General features: G+C 38.2%; 1 protein-coding gene across 1 annotated transcript in view; it reads right to left on the reverse strand.

The window, feature by feature from the left end:
- The window catches only part of slc22a17 (solute carrier family 22 member 17), a 38,570-nt gene extending 24,423 nt beyond the window's left edge, over nucleotides 1-14,147 (reverse strand). Inside the window, exons 1-4 of the mRNA XM_028793687.2 lie at nucleotides 13,139-14,147; nucleotides 10,608-11,320; nucleotides 5,378-5,481; nucleotides 5,142-5,296 (exon numbers count right to left, since the gene is read on the reverse strand). Of these exons, the coding sequence (XP_028649520.1) occupies nucleotides 5,142-5,296; nucleotides 5,378-5,481; nucleotides 10,608-11,234 (886 nt within the window). The 5' untranslated portion in view covers nucleotides 11,235-11,320; nucleotides 13,139-14,147. The remainder of the gene's footprint in view (nucleotides 1-5,141; nucleotides 5,297-5,377; nucleotides 5,482-10,607; nucleotides 11,321-13,138) is intronic.
- Nucleotides 14,148-14,380: the final 233 nt, after the last annotated feature.

Consider the following 14,380-nt stretch of genomic DNA (forward strand, 5'->3'; position numbering starts at 1 on the left):
CGGATTAATTGTATTTACATACAATCTTATGGGGAAATTACATTCGGGTCGCGTCCAGAGTTTTGGAACGAATTACGGTTGTGACCAGAAGTACCACTGTATGCTGTTTTGATTCTGTGACACTTGTAGTGTGCTACAAAATTGCTTTATGCCAAATAAGGAACTTTTAAAATGCATATATTCTCACAGTTTTAAAGGTAATATATAGATACTAGCCATGTGCGCCCAACTACGTTGCGCGTGTTAAAGTTGTCTGTGAAGGGCTCCCTGTTTAAACGCGGCTGCCAGTCGTGAACTGGGCCCTTCGTCGCACAGCATTATGATTTTTTATAAGAGAAACAAAATTACAAAAGAAAACCCTTGGACATTGATTCAATAGGAACGGCCTACTCGGAATCACTGTCCAAACAGTAATTATGTGGTGGTGTAGAAGAATTTCTGCTTCTCTCCGTTCACAGTCCGTCTCGTTTTCACGACGCTGTCGTTTCCTCTCACGATCTCTTCTCAACCTTTCTCCAATCTCGCAGGTTGCTTTGTGGCAATCCAAAGAGTAAGGCAATATACACGGAGCAATGGTTATAAAAGGGGGACACATAGGTATCCAGGCTCTTTAAAGCATAAATAGGGATCACTTGACTGACATGTGAGCAAGCCAGGGTACAAATGTGAGACGCGCAGCACTCACCGGCTACAACGTAACAATAATAATTTCCGGAACATGCTGTTACGTTGTCATTCATTTTACCCACTGTCTTTCTTTCATTCATATGTTACATAGGCACGTACCTTTTATCTTCGGCAATCTCATTCTCTAACCAAGCCTCAGGAGCTAACCAGCGTAACACTGTCCACCACCCCTTTCGTTATTCCGGCACATTGTTGACATCCGTAAGTAACAACAACGTACTAAACTGGAAGGTGGTCTACACATGCGTGGAATTCGCGGACAAAAAAAGATCAAGATCCAAATGAAGATTATATATAGAGATGTTACTGAAGGTGTGTGTAATTCTTAAGGTCTGTACCTAACATTTTCATGTTGTTACTTTGTAATATTAAAAAATGTATATGAAAATGCCATCTCAGGTGACTGACTTGTTACCTCACCCCATGTGCTAGTCCAGGAATAAGGCAAGAAGGAAATGTATTGGACGGTATGTAGCTCCTTTGCAAGAAATGAGTGAAGTGTGTGCAGTCTGGTAACACAAACCTATTGGTAAAGTGTCAGTTTAGTTTTAATCCAGTTATTTGCTATATACATGTTTGAACAGTGTGATCTGCTAGTGCAGCAGCATTGTTCAGGTCTTGAATATTTGGAGGCTCATGTTCAGGATGGAAAAAGGGGAAGGATGTTTTTTATTTCACATCACATGAAGGACTATATGTATCTCTCTTTATAAAAAAAATCCTGGAGAGAAACAGTAAGGTGTCGAGACGTGATCTTCACATTAAGATCACGGAAGATACTTAAAAGACCCGCGAGGACCTTAAACATGAGACTTTGTGCCAAGAGATTGACCCAGGACCGTCTCGCGATGACGTAGAACATGAGATTCTTGCAAGACACGCCCTACTTACAATCAATATCAAACAAGACAATGGGGCAACAAAACATTCAGTCATGTGAAGGATTTGAGCACACACAGATCCAGGGTTTCAGCGCACATAAAGCGTATAAGGACAATACGTTATAAATGAAGTATCAACAACTAAGCGAAGAAGAAAGCAGCGCGGAGAAAAGAGACTCAAAAGCGCTGGAGAGAAAAAAGAGCAAAAAAGAAAAAATAATCTAGGTGCAAATTCAGAAAATAAGGAAAGTAATTACTGTATAAGCCCGTAACAAGTTGAACTGAAACAAAGCACGCCCAATCGGGCTCAGAATTAAAAGACAGAGTAAAAGACAAAGTAGAACTTCATAAACACATTCACAAACATTGGCGCTATACACATGCAGAGCAGATTGTGAAAGCAGTGGAATTCGAAAGGCTCAAAAAAAAAAATGTATGTGCGATACAAATGTGGAGAAAGTTAAAGAATATGAAAGTAGGAAAATTAGAAAGTATAAAAAAAAGTAAAGATCACAGTAGCGCAAACAAACAGAAATTATTACTTGAAAAAGGGAAAATAATCATCACGGACCTGGTGTCATTAAAAAAAAAGCAGGACAAAGCGAGGTCAGAAATAAAAGAGTAGAAAACAAAGTAAAACGTCATAAAGAGGTTACAAAAAAAGGGGGCCAAACACATGCAGAGCAGGTTAGAGATAATGAAAACTGGAATTCAAAAGACTCAAAAAAAACGTAGGGGTGAAAACACATGCAGAGCAAGATACAGAATTTGAAAGCAGAAAAAAACGAGTGTCAAAACAAAGACAGTAAACATCGCATTAGCGAAAAAAAAGAGAAATTATTACTCAGAGAAATAACGAAAAGGCGAATAGAGATCGAATATATGGACACAGGTGATATGTCAGAAGTATGTAAATATTGTAAGGCTTTAAAGTTTAAGTCAGAGAATTTTAAAAATGTTTACCTCACATGCATTTATTGGTTACTTTGCAAAAAAAATTACTAACTGCTGATGATGTTGATCACTTTGTCTGTGCTGAAATTCCAAACAGAGAAACCTATCCTGAATTATGGTACAAAGTCATTAAACACACGTCTCACTGATCTCATTTAAAAGATTCAGCATGTTGGGACTCGAAAGATTCCAAATATTGTTTTTTACATAAGTTCTGAAATAAAAGTGAAACTAATGAAACAGCAACAATTCAAAGAAAAAAAAATCTTAAAAGTGTGTATCCAGAAAACCAAACACAGGGGTTGGCGAGCAGGGGGCAAAGCCCCCTAGTTTTCTTAATGGAAAAGTAGTAGTTGACCACTATATTATTGTTGAAAATTAGCTTTTTTCAATTTTGTGTTTTACTGTACCCAATGCTAGAAGTGACATCCTATGAAATAACAAAGGCTTAAAATAAGGAGCACTAAAAACTGCATAATACAGTGAATAGCATTAAATCGCGCACTGTGTTCTTCTCTTAATCTGGAATGGAGTAGTAATGAATGGTGCAATACTCTTTTTTCTGTTTGTTCCAGAAAATAGATTTATTTTGAATACACATACAGGTTTCATATGTCTATTATTTGTAACACATTACATTTTATAATAAATAAGTATATAACATATTTAACTACTTTTTGTAAGTAATGAGTAATGTAATGTTTCTCAACACTGTAAACTTTTGTTTTCTGTATCTAGATATGTTAATAAAAATGATATATAAGTGTGTGTGTAATATAAGTAAAAAAAATCAGTGCTGATTAATGATACTTATAATTTCAAATAATCTTGTAGTTATGCAGTAGAAATAACCTGAAATTGTCATGTTTTATGTATTTACCAAGAAAATCAACTTTTTTTGGTCATGAAACCCATTGCAAAATAAAACACTATCAGTATATTAAGAGTCATTTCAGTATCACTTACACAAAATGTAAACCCTGTTCATGGGATTCATACATTATTTTAAAAATGTTATTTACCTAACTTACACTGCAGCAAAGTCTTATTATTAGATTTTTATGATCCGATATGATGGAAGTCATATCAAATCTATTAATTCTCTCTTGAGACAGACGAAAAGAAAAAAAATATTTACAGATGTACTTTTTTTTTAGCATCCCAAAAATAAAAGTAGGCTATCACAGTTTTTGGACAACAAAGTAGTTTGTCCCATCCAGTGCAACCTACATGATTATGTGCCAGGTTTACAAAACAATCTGAAATTTTCACACATTTCCCACATCACTTAAATCAAGTTATGGAATTTTTTCTTTTGTGTTATCTTAGTGACTTCCACATTTCCCTTGACACGAATATTGATAGCTCCTGGCATTTTGAACAGTGCTTAGGAGACTAACATCTTTTTTTATCCCTCCAATTGACTGGAATCATTTTGTCTTTGGCCATGCAGTTCCTGCACCACCACACTGCAGCTTCAAGTGACAAGGCATATCAGGGCAGTTTGGTAATACAGTGCCATATGCATCAGTTTCACTATCTGTGTCAATGTCTGATGGATGTCTGAACTAATGGTTCAGTTCTGGTTTGTTCTAAAACCAGCTTTACAGCTTTTTTTTTTTTTTTTTTTTACACACCATTGTATTTTATGTTGAAGGCTCCACCACCACTCATCAATATTGATGAGTTACTATGAGTGGCAGAAAGCATAGAAAAATTCATTTTTTTGCGAGATGATGTTATTTCATCCACAAGATTGCAGCAGAATGCTGTCCCAAGCGTTATTCAGACTTAATGCTATATACGTGAACAAAACAGGTTTCCTCGGGTTAATCATTTTTACACGGAATTCTGAGTCCGAGTGACCTTTGGGGTTAATGTTAGGGAGGTCTCATAGTGCCTGTCCTGGTGAAATGAGATGTAAGGCAGGTATGCGTACTTTAAATACATCAACTTCAGGCTAAGAATTCAAGTAGAGCTGTTACTGTGCACGTGCTTAAACCAAACGAATGACCTTATAAAAAAACAAATTTACCTGGTGAACTGCCAGTGATGGATCCTTTAAATTAGGCATTAATGATGTTCAGAAAAAGAGCAGTAAAGTACCAAAGCTTTAAAAAGCCCCTGTTAGTGACACAGCCATTGTGCTTGGAATCAGGATATGAACATTTTACAAAGGGCTCAACTGGCAGGACAAAGTAGAGACCAGGTTTTGCAGAACAAGTGAAACAGAAGGTGAATAGGAAGCATTTATGCAGTATTGTGTTTTTTGGTGTCCAGGTAATCCAGTGGGTAGCAGGCTTTTGTTATTTTATACTTTATCTGTACATTTGTTCTCTTTGATCTGTTTCACTTTTCCATTAATAAAATCGTTACAGCTTTTGTACTTATAGCCTCCTTGATTTTCCTTTGGGCTCAGTGACTGCCTGTGTGTACCCAACCACAGCTCATATTTATCTGCTATCTATGTATTTGTCTATATTATATATATATATATATATATATATATATATTTTAAATGTATCATGGGCATTTTAAAATAGTCTGTAGAAAAATTAAGTCAAATCAATATTAAAAAAAATCCCACAAACATTTAAATTAATTTGTTCTCATACTCACGTGTAATGTACAGACATAGATAGACTCCAGCAGTTGATGCTCCAAGAAAGAACCGAGTCAGAATAAAAATGGAAGGACTTGGCGAGACACAAACCAAAACTCCAAAAAAGACGGTGAGAAACAGTGAAAAAAGGAAAGACTTCAGACGGCCAAACCTGTAAAACAGCATTTGGAACATTCAACATAAGTTAATGTCTATGAAAGAAAATAGTTGACGAGTGCCTCCTTGCACATACCTATCGGCAGCACATCCTAAGAGCAGATATCCAGTAAGAATACCAATGATGAAGCAGACTTCCTCAACAGGTACTTTCCAGTAGCTGTCACAAACAAGATTCCACTGAAAAGAAACAAAATGAATTCAATGGTAAAGACATATCTACAGTAGTTCTTATTCAGTAATTTTATGTTTTGTAAGAAAAGGTATTACAAATACAAAAGGATTAGGCATTACCTCTCACTTAAAGTTCTGTGAATCTGCACTTCATTTTTTTTGGTACCCTAGCAGATCACATATTTTTTAATGGCCTTGAATAATGCAGGACTCTGTTACAACTTGTTGACCTTCTTCACCAAAAACAACAATTTGTGCAAGTATCTCTCTCCAACTGAGCGTTTTTAGAGTATCTGAAGTGGTCCGATGCTAACTCCCGTGTAAGGCCGAAGAGTTGCAGTGGAAGACAGAGAAGCAAGGAGAGGCTTGGCAGGACGCCCTGCTGGGAGCCTGTGTGACAGCAGGGACCCAAGCTTGAGAGTGCTGTGCCTGCCAGCAGGACATCTGTTCCGGCTGCAGGATCCCAAACAAGGTAAGCCGTGGAGACCTCATTTTAGAAAGCATGCACCAGGGACTGAGTTTTTTTAAAGGATAGCTTCCTGCTGTGTGGATGTTTAATCTTGTTTTTATGGATTATTTATTTATGTAAGAACTGCACTGCACTATTTATTTGAACACTGTTTGATTTTTTGATGTTTTTTAATAAAAGCATTTGTCACTTTTACACCAACCCCTTGCTACAAGTGTGTGTCCTCATTTGCCCAGCTCATCTCGGTACATGACTATCAACCGTTCGGGTCTAAGAGGCTCCCAAATGCAAACAGGAGCATGGAGCTGACCCGCACCGTCATACTCACCAACCCCCAAGGTATAAAGCAGTGTTCTGCTGTTAGCAGTGCCATACAGTACGTTTCTCCTCATGGATGGTCACAAGGCGTAAGGTAAAGGGTGCACACGGTCTATTGGCATCCCCAGAATTGGAAGTGTCAAACTGTTTTTTCAGGTCCATGCGGAGCTGGGCAGTGTCTCTGAAGATTCTGAGGTGGTAGGCAGGGATGAGGAGCCCCAACGGGCCACCTAAAACCAGTTCCCAGGAAAAGAGAGGTACTGATAGTTTGGGACTCAATCATTAGGGGTATTGAAATGCAGGTTTGCTCCTGAAACAGAGAGTCTCGCACGGTTTGTTGCCTTCCAGGTACATAGATGGGAGACCTCCTCGGAAGGGTGGAAAGGCTCTTGGCCAGAATTGGATCCAGTTGTCATTGTCCATGTTGAAACAAACATGGGTAGTCTGTCAGCTCTGTGATCCAAATTTAAAGAGTTAGGTGCCAGGCTGAAGAGCAAAACAGACAAGGTAGTCTTCTCTGAAGTTCTGCCTTTGCCACACACCAGTTCAAGTAAGACTAAGGAGATTAGGGGGTTGGGGGAAGCAGGGGGTTTAAATCAGGCCAGGTTTAGATCTAAATGTGGAGGAGCAAACAATGGTGTAGATATAAAAATGCATAGTAATGTAAATTCTAACCCAATATTTAAATATAAAAGTAAAAGGAGTGACACCTTAAAAATAGCTTTCCTTAATGCTAGACGTATCAAAAATAAAAGAAGTGAGCTGGAGTTGTATGTAGCAGAGAATAATTATGATAGTATAGCAATAATGGAAACCTGGCTAAATTACAATGGTGGGGATGAGTGTAACATAGAGGGATACACATTTTAGGAAGGGAAGGCCAAACAGCAAAAGAGGTTTGGTTGCTGTCTATGTCAAACAGAATTTAAATGCAAGTCCTCTTCAGTTAGATGGTGAGCCCCATCTTAGTGAGGACATGTGCCTTCACTTGGAAAGCATCAGGGAAAGAGGTCTTATTTTTAGTAATATTTAAAGGGCAAGTTTACAGGGTTAGTGCTATGGGGGAACTTTACATCTCCAGACAACAGACGTGACTCCTTTTTTCAGCAAAAGTTCTTCTGTGTCATCATGTTCAACTTTATTGTCTGCTACAGCTTCAGTTTCAGAATGTTCTCTGTCCATTTTCACCGTGCAATACCTCCACTACCGCATGTACTCCGTTGTATACTTGTTTAGTGGTGTAGCAGTGAAAAAGGTCCCCCTTAAACAGTTTCCCACTGCGCCACGTTCCAAACATTGTTTAGGCAATTTAAACCGGTGTTGCGGTATAAGTAAAATCCATATCATAACAAAAATAAAAAACGGTTTTCAGTATGAACCGGTATACCGCCCAGCACTATTTACAATCATAAATTAAACTCTTTACAATCATCAAATTCACTCTCAATACTAAAATAAGCCTATGACAATTACATTGACAATCATGTTACATTATTTTTAAAATGTTTCCTTTTGTTTTTCATAACTTCTTTAACACACTACTTCTCCGCTGCGAAGCACGGGTATTTTGATAGTTTACTATATATACTAAATACCGTATATATAGTATTATATTTACTATAAATATATATATAGTGTAGTATTTACTATAAATGTAAAGTATACACATAGGAAGTAAAAATGTTAGGTTTGAATACACAATGGGAGGTCTGAAAATCGAGAGTACACCTAATGAAAAGGATTTAGGAGTTGTAGTGGATTCAACGCTATCAGCTTCCATGCAGTGTTCAGGAGCCATTAAAAAGGATAACAGAATGTTACGCTATATAGCACGGTATGTGCAGAGTACAAGTCCAAGAAGGTTATGCTCATGCTTTATAATGCACTGGTGAGGGCTCATCTAGAGTACTGTGTACAGTTTTGTTCTCCAGGCTACAGAAAGGACATACCAGCAATAGAAATGTCCAGAGAAGAAGCGACTAGACTCATTCCAGGACTACTGAAGATGAATTATGAAGGAAGATTAAAAGACCTGAGCCTTTTCAGTTTAATCAAAAGAAGATTAAGTGGTGACATGATTGAAGTGTTTAAAATTATGAAGAGAATTAGCACAGTGAATCAAGACTATTATATTAAAATTAGTTCATCAAGAACAAGGGAACACAGTTCTGAACTTAATGGTAAATTTTGCACAAACATTAGGAAGTTTTTCTTTACATAGAGAACCATATACACTTTGAATAAGCTACCAAGTAGTGTGGTAGAAGATAAGAATATAGGGACTTTCAAAACTCATCTTGATGTTTTTTTAGAAGAATTAAGTGGATAGGATGATGAGCTTTGTTGGGCTGAATGGCCTTTCTCATCTAGATTGTTCTAATGTATTGTCTGTCACACCAGCCTTCTTCTCTCCATGGATTTTGCTGATGTGCCATCTTTGATTAAATGCTTTTGCGTTTTTAAAATTATCTGGGATGGCCATAGGAAGAAGTTCAAATACACCCCAAAGCCCTTTTTACAAAAAAGCCAGATCAACAAGCTCAGTTGAAAGACCCAACTACTGAATACCCCTAATGGTGTGACAATTCTGTTTTATGCTGACCACCTCTCTAATAAGGCTAGCAAAAGAGGAATGAATAACAGATTTGCAAAACCACTCCCATTAAGATCTTCCTGGCCTAATGTTTTAGTGTCTGTGTTTGTGGACTGTGCTCTTCAACCATCTATGGTCACACATACAGTACAGCATCAATGGATGTTCTTCTAATTTCAAGTGTAAACTGAGTGAGATACAAAGATTATGATGAAAATAAAAATGTGAATAACTGTTTTTAATAAAGCAGTATTTGAAAACTAAGTCTGGCATCATACATATCCACTATTTGTAGTCAGAACTATCTTCCTGTGTTGTTGTCCATATGCAATAGACACCAGTTTGGCCAGTGTTAAGCAATACACAACAGAATGTTAGAGGACGCAGTGGACTGCAGGGGGTACTCATCAAATAGTTGGCCAGAAATATCCAAAAATTGGTTTATTCTAGCAAAGGGAGGAAGGGGTGAAGAAAGTATATAAACACAAAGTAACATCAAAAATAACCTAAACAATCCTAATCTGTATCCAGCAGTGGTGGTGGCTGACTACTTATCTAACAGAGTACCTTAAGCACTCCTGTTATCCTCTCCAGCACTCTGTTACTCTCTCTTTGGTCAGGCCACTCTTCCTCCCACTAGTCAAGCTTTTGCCCACTTTTTCTGTCACGTCCAACATTGACAGTCATATGACCGGAAAGTGATTTTAATGCCCACCCTCAGAATACTGCTGGCTGATCAACAGGAACCACTCCCATAGTCCTGGACAATGTAATGAAGCTTAGAAGCCTACAGCTCTTTCTTGTATACCCAGGTGCATCGGCATTTTGCCATATGTAGAGACATATACTTGTCAAGACCAGACAGCCTGGACTATCCAGTTTTATTGAGTAAAATAACATAACGTGGCCTCTAGCAGCTTTGGAAACTCCACATAAACTAATGTAATCCATGGTTTTGTAAGACTCATTTCCCTACAAGTAGTGTTCCTCTGCATACCATAATGTTGTGATGCTACTCAGTGTAGTTATATTTACATGAATATGTACGAGGGTAAATCAACAAGTAAAAGGCAATTTGAAAATTCTGCAGTAACCACAATGGATAGAAGGTGATGAAATACAACATATTTCCAATGGCTCATAGGTAGTTCAAAAACAACGCGCAGCGCTTGGCTGTAAGTCTAGTTGAAGCCAGCAGGTTTCACACCCTCAGCCCAAAGAAATCTCACTGCAGCGCCCTGTTCAACAATGGTGCAGTCATGCAGCAGTGTCCATGTTCATTTGACCTTGGCTTCAACTAGATTAATGGCAGAGCATGTTTGAACTACCTATAAGCCATCATAAACATGTTGTATTGTGTCAGCTTCTATCCATTATGGATACCGCGTAATTTTCAAATTTCCCTTTTTGATTTACCCTTGTACATACACTCTCAAGTGCACTCTATGTAGTAAACACATTCCACATAGAGTAGATAAAACTTCAGAAAATAACGTGTTCGTATTCATGCACTTTTCACAGGGAATTACTAATAGTTTTTGTTTCAAATCCAATAGTGTTTTGAATTATTTTGCATTATTTTATTGGATCATGGTGGGAAGTGTTTAGGGAGAAATCAACATATGAGACATAGATTCATAGAATAACTTTTGGATGATACTTATGGACTTCCTACTAAAAGGGTGGTCTGGACATCAGTGGTCCTTACGCTTTGAATATGACACCAGTATCTGTTAAGCAAGCAGCTCTTACCTGAGTAACCATATTGTCTCTGAGGCCTTCGATGTTGTAGTATACCCAGCCTTGCTGGCATGGAACTGGCCCTCTCCGTGTTTCATTTTCAAAAATGAACTGTTGACATTGTGACTGCCTCTGTCTGACACCTCCTGGTGTCCCAGGATGGGAGTCATTGACCACTGGCAGTGTAGCATTCAAAATAGCCCCATCACTTGCATTACGCAGTTCTGCTGGTAGCATTGCCCAATCAATCTGGCAATGATGGTTAGGTGCCAGAGTAAGAAGGCTGTCAGAAAAGTACACAAAGGCCACAAAAATATTGGGTACACAAGAAAGACCTAAAAGGAGTCGCTGGCGAGCACCAAATCCGCCCAAACGGTGCAACAGGTTTTCAAAATCACTTCCACCATTGTTGCTGACACCTAGAGAAATAGGAGACGAGGAATCTAGCATTGACTCAGGGCTGTTGTTCACAACAGTCCTGTGAGAGGGAAGATTATTGTTGGTGACAGAAGAGGCACAAAACTCAACTCTAGGAACTGATGAATCAGAGTCCAGCATCTCATCCATATTGGTCTCTTCTCTGTTCAGTTTACCTGCAGCTCTTCTGCTCTCACTCATTTCCTCCCAGTCCCTTGACATTTTGCTACTGCTCAAATTCAAGTCGTTGCTTTATTCCCAAAAACAGCTTTTCTTCTCCCTTAGTAGTTCAAGATTTGTGTAATATCCTATTAATAAAAACAAAGTAAAGAAAGGTTTTTGGTAACAGGGCTTCATAAAATAGATGTAATGGAACACCATGCTTAGAAGAATTAATTCCTTAAAATGCTGTAAAAAAAACTGACACAGTATTCTCAAGTTTTTTCCTCCATCCTGAAATTGTAACCTTCCTTGGGTAAAGATGTCAGCCAAATATATACTAAGAAGAATAATAATCTCCTTATACAAACAATGCAAATTAAATTACTATATTGATATATTGTAAATATATTTTAAATACAAATCAAGGGGCATCATGCTCTTTAATGCACTAATTGTAATCACCACAGTGGAACTAAAAAAAAAAAAAACACACACAGCAGTTCCTAAAAATACACACAAGAGAACAGCCAAGTGCATCGCTGAACCAAAAGGTATGTGGTACTGTGACATGCAACAGGAACTAAACCACTAGATTCTTGAAAATACATGTGTATGGGATGAGGAAGTACAGGTCTTCGATTGATTTGCCACACTGAACTGGCTTCTTTAGCCCATTACCCAGCAGCTATGTGTGTTCCCTGCGATGGACTGGCACCTTGTACAAGGCTGGTTCTAATATCGAGACTAAGCATTAACTTTACGTGTTCCTGAACTGAATAAGTGAGTTAGGAAATGGGTGTTATAATATTAATCTTTATTTTTTGTTAGCTTTCTATAAGTGATAGAAATCTGCCACACGTCTTTTGGGGAGGGGGGATTCTGATCCAAGGAAGTCAATTTTACAATTTATTTTTTGCTAGAAAGCTTAATTTAAAATTTACTTTCTAAATATTATTTTCTCCGTCATAGTGTGTTACAATGACAATTTATTCAATGATTCACCAGGAATGTGTGTAATGTCATCAGTCCAACTATAGAAATGTCACCCAGTTCATTTAAGAAACATCCAAGATTGGATATGCATAGCCATTATATGTGATTCTTTTTGTTACTGCTCTGTATTTTGACTTTGATATTTTGGTTAGCATTTGTGTTTTTTGCTCTCTGTTTTTGGCCACATCTATTCTCCTGGTCCTTCCTTTTAAAATTCTTACTGCCAGCATTTTTTCAGTCAATACAATGGATGGATGAATAAAGTTGATCCAACACAATTATTTAATCTAAATATTTATTATTATTTAAGTCCTAGGATGCCAGTGGAAATGCCAAAGAGTAGATCAAGTCTGAAACAAAACAAAAGATCATGCGACTGTGGAACAATCTACAGGACCATGCACTTCAAGTTGTCTTTGAAACTGGCTAGATGACATATTGGAACAAAAAACCTTGAGGTGATTCAATAGACATTGTTTCATTTAAAAACATTCTTAAAATAGCTAAAAGGACAATAAGGGGTCAGGAATTCTAAAATTGACACTGTGGGTTAATTTATTAGTTACGCTGTATTTTTTGAGGCCAGTTTCCATTAGAGCACAAGTGCAGAATATGAAGCTGGAATGACAAAGATTATTATAAAAACATGCCAATAGATTGCAACTGAAAAACAAAGAAGTTGTCTCATTGCTTTTTTATACAAAAAAAACTGTACAGAATATGATGAGTGAACGCATGAACAGAAAAAATAAACTGGAAAGGTAGATAGATAGGACACAATAGAGATGGATAGATCGTTGAATATTAAAGGTGCTCTACAGATAGCTGTGAAAGGCATTGATGGATGAACAGATAATGAAATAAATGACACTATTATAATAAGCATTTATTGGTTTCCTGAGGCTAACACAAAAATAAAATTCAGGGTAACACCACTTTCTACATGTATTAAATTAACGGTACTTACTTACCCAACATTTAAGAATAATGATGGCAATTGTTTTAATTTATTTTTATATAGAATGCATCATATGTATGTTATAAAAAGAAATAGCCTAATATCTTTAGATGATTTAGAAGCGATACAAGGCTCGACCGTTCGAGTCGTGCCGGTTGTTTAGTTTCAATGTGCCATTTTTGCCTTTTTTGTTTCTATTGCTCTCTTGCTGATTTCTTTCAGCGTTGCTTCAGTTTTGCCACAAGTCCCAGTCGATTTCCTGGAGTACCGATCGTCCCGGACTTCCATTCAGGCACATTTAACAATAAAACGGCGTATATTTATCATCATAATTATTAGCACTATTATTAAACGGGAGGCTTCCGTGAAAAGCTGTGTCTTAATACGACCCGTATTTGTTTCGCCGACAGTAAAAGCGTCGTGCAATCAGAGCCGCTTCTTAAAGGGGCAGATAGGCAGCCCTAGGGGAAAAAAATGAAAAACGCCTTGTGAATAGCTGTTTCTTAAAGGGGACCGCTTTTGGAAAACTGTTTTCATATCCCCACACGTGCGCGCCTGAATGTTCGGTTTTGTCAGTGGAGGTAATAAACTGAAGATGCTAGCTTTTCCCAAGTTCTGTTTTTAACAGCACTTTTTCGGGATTCCCGGTTAGGGACAAAGCCATGCAGGAAAACTCGAGTGTGTCATCTGTCTCGTAGCAACTAGATGACGCCGCTCCAGGCCGCACGGCCAGATCACCTTGGAGCTGCGGCCCAGGACGCGAGGCTCGCCCTTCGGTGAGCTGTCATCGCAGTGTACGCACGTCCGCATTTAGACTCTCAATTGCATCTAGAACCATTTCTTTATGCAGATACATAATTTCTATTTGCGTTATTCATAATTGATGGAAGTCGGTTATATAGCAAACTTTTTGTGCCTCCACTAGGAAGAAAGAGCACGAAAAGCCCGGTGTCCTTTCCAGTTCGCCTGAGCACACCACCCATGCGATTACCCAGTTTGATTCGTTTCCACCATCTAACGTGTGAAGTGGGATATCGCATACAACACCTGATAAGGGAGGAGAGGACAGCCCTCCATCGTCACGTGCGCCTGCCGGCCATTCCCGGCACACCGCCAAGACCACAAGCTGGAGCCACGGCTGGAAAAATACACCGCTAGAAAAAAAGTGGAAAAGGGTGGAGCTGGAGCACCGCGGTTACAATGGCAGACTGCATCAGAGACAGGCAACACTTACTTTGTTATTAATGACAAGAGA

Source organism: Erpetoichthys calabaricus, chromosome 2 (genome assembly GCF_900747795.2).
Source record: "Erpetoichthys calabaricus chromosome 2, fErpCal1.3, whole genome shotgun sequence".
Taxonomy (NCBI): domain Eukaryota; kingdom Metazoa; phylum Chordata; class Cladistia; order Polypteriformes; family Polypteridae; genus Erpetoichthys; species Erpetoichthys calabaricus.